Source organism: Atractosteus spatula, chromosome 5, assembly GCF_055471065.1.
Source record: "Atractosteus spatula isolate fAtrSpa1 chromosome 5, fAtrSpa1.hap1, whole genome shotgun sequence".
NCBI classification, from domain to species: Eukaryota; Metazoa; Chordata; class Actinopteri; order Semionotiformes; family Lepisosteidae; genus Atractosteus; species Atractosteus spatula.
The window spans coordinates 5,694,592-5,706,072 of record NC_142710.1 but is presented as its reverse complement, the minus strand read 5'-3'; the positions used below and the strand labels follow the sequence as shown (position 1 = coordinate 5,706,072).

At 48.4% G+C, this 11,481-nt stretch overlaps 1 protein-coding gene across 3 annotated transcripts in view; it reads right to left on the bottom strand.

The window, feature by feature from the left end:
* arhgef11 (Rho guanine nucleotide exchange factor 11) overlaps nt 1–11,481 on the bottom strand; it is a 55,808-nt gene that overhangs the window by 4,176 nt on the left and 40,151 nt on the right. For 2 of the 3 annotated variants that reach the window (XM_088915612.1, XM_088915611.1), the window contains 15 exons: nt 10,869–11,009; nt 10,630–10,706; nt 10,176–10,301; nt 8,859–8,976; nt 7,865–8,043; nt 7,081–7,156; nt 6,562–6,732; nt 6,026–6,107; nt 5,157–5,237; nt 4,943–5,001; nt 4,574–4,765; nt 3,793–4,041; nt 2,602–2,721; nt 1,742–2,052; nt 474–603 (listed from right to left, as the gene is read on the bottom strand). In XM_088915612.1, coding sequence (XP_088771738.1) covers nt 474–603; nt 1,742–2,052; nt 2,602–2,721; nt 3,793–4,041; nt 4,574–4,765; nt 4,943–5,001; nt 5,157–5,237; nt 6,026–6,107; nt 6,562–6,732; nt 7,081–7,156; nt 7,865–8,043; nt 8,859–8,976; nt 10,176–10,301; nt 10,630–10,706; nt 10,869–11,009 — 2,112 coding nt within the window. The remainder of the gene's footprint in view (nt 1–473; nt 604–1,741; nt 2,053–2,601; nt 2,722–3,792; nt 4,042–4,573; nt 4,766–4,942; nt 5,002–5,156; nt 5,238–6,025; nt 6,108–6,561; nt 6,733–7,080; nt 7,157–7,864; nt 8,044–8,858; nt 8,977–10,175; nt 10,302–10,629; nt 10,707–10,868; nt 11,010–11,481) is intronic. The other variant, XM_088915614.1, reaches the window with a different exon arrangement.

Sequence of the window (11,481 nt, the reverse complement as noted above, 5' to 3'; positions counted from 1 at the left end):
TGGGAGAAAACAAGAGCACCCAGAGGAAACCCACGCAAAAAAATGGGGGAACATTAAATGTCTACACAGATGGCACCCCAGGAATTCATCCCAGGGCCCTAGAGCTGGGGGCAGCAATGCTAACCACTGCACCACCGTTCCACCCTGTAACAAACATATTATAGGAAAATATGAACCATATGTCAGAAACTAAAGCCATCCATTAAACAGGAGGTTGATTGAAACAACTGAGTAGATTTAAGGAGAGCCTCATGAAATGCTTCCCAAGGGATGAGCACTGTCCATTTGAGCATGTGCCATGAATGGTGAATGGATTCGTAAATCACTCATTTGTGAACCAGGTAATGAGCATAATTAATGCTAATGAACCAAAGCTCCTGTTAGGTTTCCTGGGGGGTGTCGGATCAAGGACCTGGCGATTCCAACATTTAAGATCAGAAAACGAGAGCGAAATTCAATTCAAATTTTCTTACCGTCCCCTGCGCCCCGGTCAAAGGGGCGTGTCCGAACAACAGTGGACTCTCCCTGGGTGTGGTCACGTTCTTGATTGGCAGACTGTAGCGACAGCCCTTTCAGAAGCTGGTTGTGAGCCACTTCAATTTCCTGAAAGAAGGTGGAAGATTATGAGCCCAGAACAGAAACCATGTACTGTGGATTTTCAGGTCTTCAGATATATACGCCTGCATGGACCTGAGCTCTATTCTGATCCCTCTGGAGGCCAAAGAGGCACCAACACAAGAAAGGTCACAAAAGAGAGCTATTCGGGTCTTACAGCTTGTTGGTTGTCCATCCATCTGTTTTCTAACTGCTTTTTCCAATTCAGGGTCATGGGGGGAGCTAGATACTATCCTGGTAAGCAAAAGGTGTAAGCAGGGATACACCCTGGACAGGACACCACTCCACTGCAGGGCAGGCACACAGATACAAACACAGACACACACATACACTAACACCTAGGATCAATTTTGCTTGTTTTTTTGACTAGCTAATTGTTCTATGGATCTCATCCAGCTGTGTCCTAAAGGAAGCTAGTTAGATTACCAGTGTTGACAACATGACTTGTTCCCCACAACACTGCACATTGATGCACATTTGTGCACATTTCCCATTTATTGTGTGATTTAGAGTGTTATGTATGGTGAGTGAGGGATATAGCTTAATATTACAGATGAAAAGCTCTTAAAACAGTAACGTTCCATTTAATAAACAAAAGCCCATAGTGAGGGTGAAAAACACACGTGCAAAAGGCGTGTAAATCATGAAATGAGCTTCTAAACCACGACAGTAGAGTATAAAGGAAACAGGAAGGCAGGTCGTTCTCAAGACACTAGGTTTTGATCTCTTCAGTTGTGTGGCTAGATCCTGTAATAAACAGACTCGAGGTACATGAAGAGTAAATCTAGTAATTAAAATGCTTAGACTGACATTGCAAAGCGCATTTGATGATGGATGGAACACATCCAGGTCTGTGGGAGTAGGGAAAGGCCTATACACTGCCACATTGTCTAAGCTGCTACTCTGGCTTCTATCAAGTGCCCATCAGATGAGATCCTCAAATTAATTACCTACTCACTACCAAATGGGCAGAATGAGTCTAATTGGCCTTTTCTCGTTTGTAGCCCTTCTCGCGTTCTTCTCGCGTTCTTCTCGCGTTCTTCTCGCGTTCTTCTCGCGTTAGGGTGTCCTGACAGAGGCTGGCGGACTTGATCTCACCAGCTCTGACGAGGGATCTCTCGCTTACCCTTAACTTGTGCAGTTTGGCGGTCAGCTCCTCGATAGCCTGGAATATCTCGTCCACGTTTCTGATGACGTGTCTCTGCGCCCGGGGCGGCTGGGCCTGGCTGAACAGGCGGAGCTGGCTGCGATCCGTCCCCAGCGCGGGGGCGGCGGGAGCAGCACCGGCGCTAGGGCCCCACTGCGATGACGTCACATCCTGTTTCGCCCGAGTGTCCGACTCCCCATTTCGCGCCCGTGAGCTTTCCGTGTCCGTGTGGGGATCGTCTGTGCTGCTTTCCTTTAGACTTTCCGGCATCACCAGATAGAACATATTGCCTAGAATCAGAAACAATAGCTGTAAAACTCTCCAGCGCAACGTTTCACTATGAATCAAACCTACGCATTTGTTGCATATAGATACCTTGGTCACCTTTAGACAGCTGCGCTGTTCTTAAGACCAGTTTCTTTTATATTTTAATATTAAATATTGACTGCAATCCCCAATGTACAGGAAAGTTCAAAACTGTGAATAATATCCAGTTTAAAATTCCAATTTCTCCAGTATATCTTACTTTTTAGGTGCGAGTTTTCGATTTAAGTCCTGCACTAAACTTTCGACATTCTGCTGGATTACCGTACACTTATTTTAAAGGCACATTGGTCATGTAAAATATTTTCTTTCATGTACACAGCAGTATTATAATGTCAACATCAGTAGCCGACCTAACATTGAGGACATGCAGAACAAACTTTGCTTTAATTTGAAAATTTTTCCATGGCACAAGACCCAGTAAAATTACGATGATATTCCATATCTTGCGTTTCCTCAGATTGGAATCGAGAGCTTTCAAAGGATTTGTTTTCCAATACATAGCTTCCTATTACCATCTACACTGGCTCGGCCTCTCTGTTCCTTGGCCTGCGAGCACTTGGCCGATTGGCTGGAGTCAGTGGCGACATCATCAGTGATGTCATCAGGGAGAGAAGAAGTGCCCGCCCCCTCAGCTGTGCACAAGAGATAGTGTGATTGAAAAGGGGAGGAAGAAGGGAGGTGTGAGTGCATTGGGGGGAGGGGGTTGGGGGGAGGGTAGGAGAGACAGGAAGAAAGAGAAGATTAAAATCACCACAACCAGAAGAACAGAAAATCACCCCCGAGCACATGCACAGAAAGAGCTACACGAATGTCGCTTGGTTGGTGCACAGAGTTGGACAACAGAGTGAGCAGCTGTCCCCCTAACACTGCAAGTGGAAAAACTCTTGGACAACTACCAAAATCGGGCAAATAACTGGTTGTCTAATTTCACGGACGACAGCTCATGTCACACATGCAACCAATTCAAAACAGTACCAGAAAAAGAAAGGGTAAGAGACAGAAAAGCACAAGGGACGTGGCGTCAGCTCAGCTTCATAAAACAAGTGCTCCAGCGTGAGTGAGATCTATACATTACAGTTCCTCACTATATATTCAACTGTTTCAGCCCCTTGTGGTATTCTGTCTAGGATGAGCTTAGCCAGGTGATTTTGATCAGTTAAGAAGATAAAGCTTATATAACCCCAGCGCCTGAAAAGCACCCCACTGTGGGTTTATTTTTGAATCCGTTTCATGTAACATGACAGCAAAACACATCTGTGAAGTGAGTTAGTGATTTTTGGGCGGCACCTCGTGGGACAGAGGACAAGATTTCAGAGCTCTCTGTTTCAGGATAACGTAGGGCCCTGCTGCACTCGAGATACACCTTGTCCCACAGAAGATACATTAGCTGTGCTTTTCTGGCCAAAGAGCTACTGTGGAGATCCAACTAGAAGCCGAGTTACCACATGCACTGCAGTTTCCTCAGGTGCAGATAGTCGAAAAAACAACGGTTCGTCTTGCATGTCCGACACACAATATTTTCCTGTGAGTTCTCATGATCACAAGGGTCAATAAGCTTAATTTGTACCAACGATGATTTCTGGTCGAAAAACTATAGAGGGATTCACACATCAGTTACAAATACCTTTGGATCCACTGCTGAAGCTAGAAGTATTGCACATTCAGCATCTGTTTAACTTAAACAACATTTTTAGTGTGAATACCTTTCCGGACCACTTTAATGGGTAACTGAGACTGTGGAGATGGAGTTTCAGTTTCTTGAAGCTCTGATTGATTGTTTGAAACAGGTGGGGCTTGGCTTCCAGTTTCTCCCCGCCCCCCTTCTGTGAGCTCCTGAAAGGGGCTGATTCCGCGCGGCGTCTCATTGGCTGTCTCATTGGTGGGCGTGTCGTCCGAGTCTTGGCTCCACCCATCGTCAATGTTTCTAAAAATCAGCTGCCGGAGATTCTCCACTGAAATCAAAGCGAGAGGGGGATACATTATCACAGAGGGAACAGATCTGTAGGCACACTTCCCTGGAAGTAACAGAAGATACAGGCATAGAGAGAGGCACCATCTCCCCTTCTATATCCAGACCAACATTGCAATTAAAATCATTTTTATTTCTCAGTTTTGCAAATAATAAAACAATTAACTAGAGCGATATGTTAACCAACAGTAAGTACTTTAACTTGCGTAGATACAGAGTGTGTGTTAGTATCAGTTTGGCCTTTAAGTTTTTATGAGCAATTTTGGTTTATACACATCTATGCATTCAAGTCCTTCAGTATTTCAGAACTCCAACTATAATCGCGACCAGATTTGAGCCGCTGGTGATGTAAAAAGATGAAAAACTGCAGAACCGTGGCTCTGTGGGAAAAGGGCTGGTGATCACTGTTGTGGTGCCTGTCATAGTGGGGCCTCAAACTGCTGCCATGAAATCCAAGCCAAAATAAAGATGTCCAGCTCGAACCACTACGACATGATGCTAAAGTTGTCTCTCACCGTCATCCAAAGCCGCATCGGCTATCCCCCTCTCGAACGCCAGAGGAGGGAGAATTTCTGCGACTGGCCCACTGATGTCATCGCCACCGTTGACCGAGGGGTCGGCCGGGGGGGTGGGCGTCAGAACATCTTCGTCCTCATCCTCCGGGGGCTCCGTCTCCATGGAAGCCGAACTTTCAGTCAGAGAGTCTTCTACGGGGGGAGAGCATGACAAAGTCGAACTCCTAGCAAGTTTCCACCAGCTTGTTTAACAAATCAACATTCATGGTACTCAATATCTGAATACCCCAGGCGGGAGCTAAACAAGGAGACGTAAGACTTCAAAACTCCAACCCCCTCTCCCCCCCCCCCTTCAGCTCGATCTCATACCTGATTGGTAAACTCCACTTCCAGGGGAGACTGCAGCGTCCAGATCCAGACTGGATGACCTGGGAGAGGACAGATATCAGTCTACCTGCAAGGCCACAGCCAGGAAGTTTGGAATAAGGAGGGATCCCAGAGGGGTTGAATTCAGACAGCTATACTAGACACACACCGCATGGGCTCCATTCGGGGGATGGGAAAAGAGGAAGGGCGAACTTACGTGACAGGGGCTTCCCTCTGCTCGGCAGGCCCCTGAGAGCGGGAAGCCAGCGCGATGGCCTTCTCCAGCAAATCCTTCCAGCTGCAAACGCAATAAGACAAAGTAAAAGGCCAGCTCCACCCTCAGCCGGGCGGAAACCTCTTCTCCGAAGGAGTGCTAGGGAGGGTCCCGCACAGTCACAGCAAGGCTGTCCTACACGGCCGATCACAAGGGCTGCGCCTTGCTCTGTGTGAATTCCTGCTGGCCTCTTTTCTTATGATTTTACACGTCTGGGTTTCACTCCGCTTTGTAGTTACGTGGGGGTTCGGTCTGAAACAGAATTGTGACTTTGCACACATCTGTTTTGTAAGGCCACCACCACGATTCATCAGGCCGACGCATTGTTACAGAACATCACAGTTGTGATAGCGTACTCGGGCACTTATCTATTTTACATTGCAACACCACGGGCTGACTAACTGGGCCAAAATCGTTTCCGCCTTTTCATTACATCTCATTACAGTGATGTCGCTGGCAGATCTTAGTACTGCACTGTACACAGTGTATATGTGCAATACAATGCATGCTTATATAGAAATATAAACACTTTATTATTAGCGCTAATACATCCACAAGCCAATAAATACAATTGTGCACTTTAGGGTTTACTGCATGACCAGACGGTAGAAGAAAGGGAGAAGGAGGCTGGGAAACTAGAAGAAAAGACATGGGGGGGGGGGAAAAAGCAAAATAAAAAAGGACAACAGAAAAGGTTAAAATCCATTAGGAAAAACGCACAATGGAGAAGATCGGGAAAAACGGGAGGCCAGGAAAAATCCTGGAAAAAATTGCCGGAAAAGGGGCCGAGTGAAAAAAGAGCAGGTACTCACGTGTTCTTCTCAGACGACGTCCCCGCCACCAGCTCGTAGATCTGCCTCTCGGACGTACTGATGACATACAGGGCCTTGTTGTCTGCGAAGGGAACGACATGGGTTTCCTGAGAAGGGGGGTTGGTGCTTAATGGAGGAGCCTTTGAGCCAGCATGTTTAAATTGGGGGTTTAAATTCTTACAGCACCATGCGTATCCTTCCACAGTTTTCCACCATTTTCGCCAGTCACCCAAGTATACCTGTAGGGAATAATCTGTAACAAAACCCAACCACTCAACCTCTTCTTCAAAGAGTCCCATTCAGGATCTTGCAGTCTTAGGAGTCAGTTAGGCTCATGAAGGAACTTGAAGAAAAACTGATTTTAGCATGTGAATGTCCTTCTGAATAAAGTCTAAAAAGAGTGCTCGTGCCCAAGCTACCCACCTCACCGCAACTTCCAAACTGTTTTGTGAAACTGTATGAAACAGAGGCTAAACGGTAAACCTTAACTAGCTTCTAAACAAATTTAAAGGCACGGAGGACAAACAGCGCCTTACCGGTGGCCACGGATCTGACCAGCAAAGAGTCCAGACTGACGATGGGGCTGAAGGACATCTTGACATCGTTGTTCCCTCCCCCCAAGTTCCTGGAAGGGCAGCGGAGGATCAGCCGGTCATCGACGCGCTGCAGCAAGACCAGGATGTCCTCCAGCAGCAGGGCTTGAATCTCTGGGGGCGAGAGACAAGGTTTGGAGAACCGGAGGATACAAAGAGAACTTGAGGGGAAGAGCCTTTAAAAAAACGGAGCACAAGAGGCCCTTCTCGACACGGGAGAAGGGGTTGTGGGATTCTGGAACCAACTCCCCGGTCATGTCGTTGAAGCCGGTGCCATCATGGCTATTAAGAAAGGGCTAGATGAGATCCCTGGGTCGCTTAGCAACAAGCCATTTGGGCTAAGCAGCTTCTTCTTGTTTGCAGACGATGTTCCAACAAGAGCAAGGAACCATGTAACAAAGACCGTGGAGGAGGGCATAAAGGAGACAGGACAGACTAACACAGGGGAGGACAGGGTCTCACCTAAGGCCTTATCTTTACTGACTCTCCATGTCAGCGGACCCTCATGGATCATCCTTTTCGTCGTCAAGTCCAGGTTCTGCGGGGCACAAAAGGGCTAGTTAGGCAACAGGAAGTCCCTCACGCCAGCAGAGGCCCGATTTCCCACCTGATTACCTAAAACACTAAGAATTTGCCTAACCCTCCACGAGGAATGAAACTCCATGAAGCTACAAACAGCACTATGAAATCTGTGCTCCGTTTGTGTCGGTTCGTGCCATTGACGGTAGCGCTTGTGTTGTTTTTGTTCCCGAGGTGTAGTGCCTCATTCCTTCGTGGACGTGATGTCACTCAACTGCCCCAGAGAGAATGTCGCGGGAGAACCAAACAGGTCTCATTCGTGAGTGCTCCGCCTGTGCTGGTTTGTGCTGTTGAAAGTAGTGTCTGAGATGCTTTCGTTCCCAAGATATAACTACTTTTCGTTCCCCGCAGTGTGACGTCACTCGTCGCTCACCCCCCAGCAACTGTGACAGGTCACGTGACTCCCTGAAAAAAGGCGGCGCTGTATCTTGGGAACAAAAGCACCTCAGATACTATTTGTCAAAGGCACAAACCAGCACCAAATGTGGTGGGCTTCATTGTTTGTGCTGTTTGTAGGGGTGCTAACTTCAGAGGACTACGAAATGACTGCCATTAAGGATTGGAAGACCAACACAGAGGTGTTAAACATAGAGGTTTAAATCAATGGTGGCCATTCTTAAGCAACGAAGGAGAAGAGGGACGGGGGATGGGGGATGGAGGGCCGTACCCTGAACTGAGCCGCAATGGGATTGGTCATCCGCTCCAGGACCGTGAGGTCCAGCCTGCGCTGGTATTGGCAGAGCCGGTGCCGGTTCTCCGTCTCCTTCACCGCCTCGTTGACGTTCTTCAGGATGCCCCGGCAGCAGTCCTGGGCACGCTGCAAGGAGGGGAGGTCGCTGCTGGAGGCTGTGGAAGGGAGAGGTGGCGAGAGAATCGGACACAACGGAAAGACAGGCAGGTACTCGAGCTTCGAGAATAAAACTGCTCAGGTATGAGCGCGTGGGAATCCTTTTTGTGATCATGCATTTTGTCATTGTAGACACCATGTTGGAAACACTAGGTGCTGATCCAGTGTCTTAATGAGGAACACACTGCATTCAGGCTGTACACCATACACTTGAGATAACCCATTTTTTAACATACTACGCCTAATTCGCAAATCTTGGTTTTCAGGTTTTCCCATTTTCAAGGAAAAGAGAATGAGAGCAAGCAGGAGAGAGAGTTCCCAAGCAGGGAGGGGTTGAAAGATTAGAAACGTAGGAGAGGCAGTGGTTCAGAAGTGGAGAGCAGGCAACCAGACGAGACCGAAAGGCTACGATGATGCACATGACAGAGTGCATTGGAGATATTGAGACCAGTATGGACAGGAATGGGTGACTCCAGTCATCGAGGGTCAGGCTACTGCAGAAGCTTCCGGGTTCTTCCTTATTAGAAGCTGATGCAGGCCTACACCAAACCGACTTCTAAGAGGAATAATCAGCTCAATTAATTAAATTAATTAAAATCACAGATGGAGGGAAAACCAGATGGCTACTCGAGGACTGGAGTTGCTCTTCCACGTATGCGGGTTTCAACTGGAGAGCCGTCAGAGCCAAAACTGGCCGAATCTCAGCTGGAACCTGCAATCTACTGGCTGCAGACCACTTGTGTGTGTAAACACAGCCATTATTTACAAGCATCCGTCTGGTCAGATTAACACACGGTCTCCCACGATCACTCACTGTCCGTGTACTTGATGATGTTGCCCAGCAGCAGAGGGTATTTGGTCAGTCGCTGCATCTCGGACACCAGCAGGTCCTTCAGCTGCAGCCTCCGACACTGTGGGTTGGCCTCGCATTCCTGCGCAAACCAGGAACCAGACCAAGGACTCGGTTAACACATCGGGGGGGACTTGATGATGGCCAGGCGGCGGCGAGATCCGGGATTAAGACCCGTGACAATGAAGCACGTTGAGTCACCACAGTGAGTACAGGTGAAACTTCACTTTGACCCGAGAGACTTGCGCTCTCAGCCAGCTCGATGCAGGAAAAAAAAAAAACAGGGTGAATAAAACCACACAAGAGAACGTTTAAAACTCCTGAGCATGTCAATGCTTTCGGGAAATGCGTCTCTTTCCGATGTAAACCCAAGAGTGCATACCCAAGTCATCAGCTGCACCTCAATCAAAAAAACCTGGCCCAACACTCGTGACCACACACCAAATAACACATTTGTTTCTCTGCAAGAAGCCCAGCTTGAACATTTGAAGTGTGTTTCCACATGTTACCACTAGATGGAGGTCTACGTCACAAATTAAAGCTGTTCTTCTCCTGCAACTCATTCAGCTCATCAAAGGCTCCCCAACTCTCCAAAACATCGGGAATGCCCAGCGAAAATTTTACTGGCAGTAAGAACAGAAAACAATGGAATGGCCTCCTCGCGGCTGTAATGTCTCTTACATGCGTAAACAGGATGTGGTGTGATATGGCTTTTAATGCAACGCAGAGCCATGTCCTTCTAGCACAGTGGTGCCCAATCCTGGTCCTGCTGGCATGTGTTCCAGTCGAGTCCTCGGTCACACAATCAAACCCCTCACTGACGTAACGATAAGAAGAACTTTTTGAACTTGTGTTCCCTGCTCTTAAACATTTTGCAGCTCTAACCGTTGTCCTCTGCAAATGAAATACAAATCCCCAACGTGCGACTAGAAACCTAATTGCAAATATTCCAATGACGCACCTTCTTAGATCAAGTCAGGCTTCAGTTATCTAATGAAGGTGGGATGGGATGGAAACCAGCAGTTTTCACCAGGACCAGGATTGGAAACCACTGCTCTAGCGGGATCTCCAGCAGTGGTGGTAACGAGACTGCTGCCGGTCCTCCATTAGGGATTATTATTCCAGGCAGGGAAGGAGAGAGAAGGATCTTGTGCTCCTCAAGCCAGCCATACAAGGTGCGATGACCTCAGCTGACAGAACTATTTGGTGAGGAGCGAGCGGGTGGCGGGAGGGGTGCCGATATGTTACCCCGGGGGGTGTGGAAAAGCTTGCGGTCCTGACCTGGATGAGCTGCTGGAAGCGAGGGTCTTTCTGCTGCTTGCTCTTGATCAGCTCCAGGGCCTGTGCCTGCCGGCTGCAGAACTGCGACACCTTCTCCTGGAACTCCTGCCCCGCCGGGCCCTCGAACTGGCGCGGAGACGAAGAGAGAGGAGAAAAAGCAGACAAGTGCGTGACACATCAGGACGCAAACGAGCAACCAGGACGGGCGTAGCAAAGAAGGCGCGGGCAGTGGCTAAACATGCCAGTGTGGGAGAGGAGATGTTTCAGAGCCACGCCGAGTGCTTGCCGATTACCTGTGAACTGAAGATCAATTTACCTGACTGGAATTTTTTCTCTACCATCTACATGATATCTTGCAAGATCTCCCACTAGCTGGTGTTGCTGGTGTGACCGCTAGTCCTGACAAAAATCAGGTTGACATGCAATGTGGGTGGGGGTGGGAGAAAGTCCTCACCCGGGCCAGCATGATGTCACCGATGGTATTCACGATCAGAGACTCCCTGAGTTTCTTCATCGATTCACAGAGAGATGCTGCGCGGGAAAAAAACACACCAGGAAAACATCTTTTTAGCATGTTCAGCTATCCACCAACAAGGCCCTTCTCCCCCATACCAAGAGACCCAAAACAACGTTCCCAGTTCCGTCTCTGCTTTTTACTATTCATCCGGCCCTCCCGAGGAAGGCCGCACTCACAGTGCACTTCCAAGACTTCCGGCAGGTTGGGGAAGATGCAGCCGAGCTCCTCCTGGTTTAAAACGCTCTTCATCTTCTGCAGGAACACCTGATCGAGAACCCGCAGCGTCCGCAGGTGCGAGGATTCCGTCGTGAACAGCTCTGGGGAAATTAAACGGGAACCGTCAGTGGTTCCGCTTTCACAGGAAAACCCAGTTCAAATAACCCGGTACTGGTTTTGCTTCGAGGTACTGCGTGTTCCCTTTCGAACCCGAATCCGACCCGGCAGGGGGTTTCGACGCGACTAATCGCACAACATTGGGAAGGAAAAACGAAATGGTCCATTTCTAAACACTGGCAGCACTGTGTAACAGGAAGTTAGATGAAGCTCTGATGTCTTTTATTGAGGGTGTAATTAAATTTTAAGGTTTGTATGCGTAACGGGGTTCTCGGATTGAGTTACATAAGTGATGGGGCCCCCTTCTGAAATCTTAACTATGGTGGAGGACGTGGGCTTTTGGCTTAGCTGAGTTCTCTGCAGTCCGGGGTGTGGCACAGCCGGTGAGTGACCGGGATCTGCACTAGTCCCTGGTGTCGTGTAGGACTTCCCTGTGGTGGAGGATGTGGGCTTTTG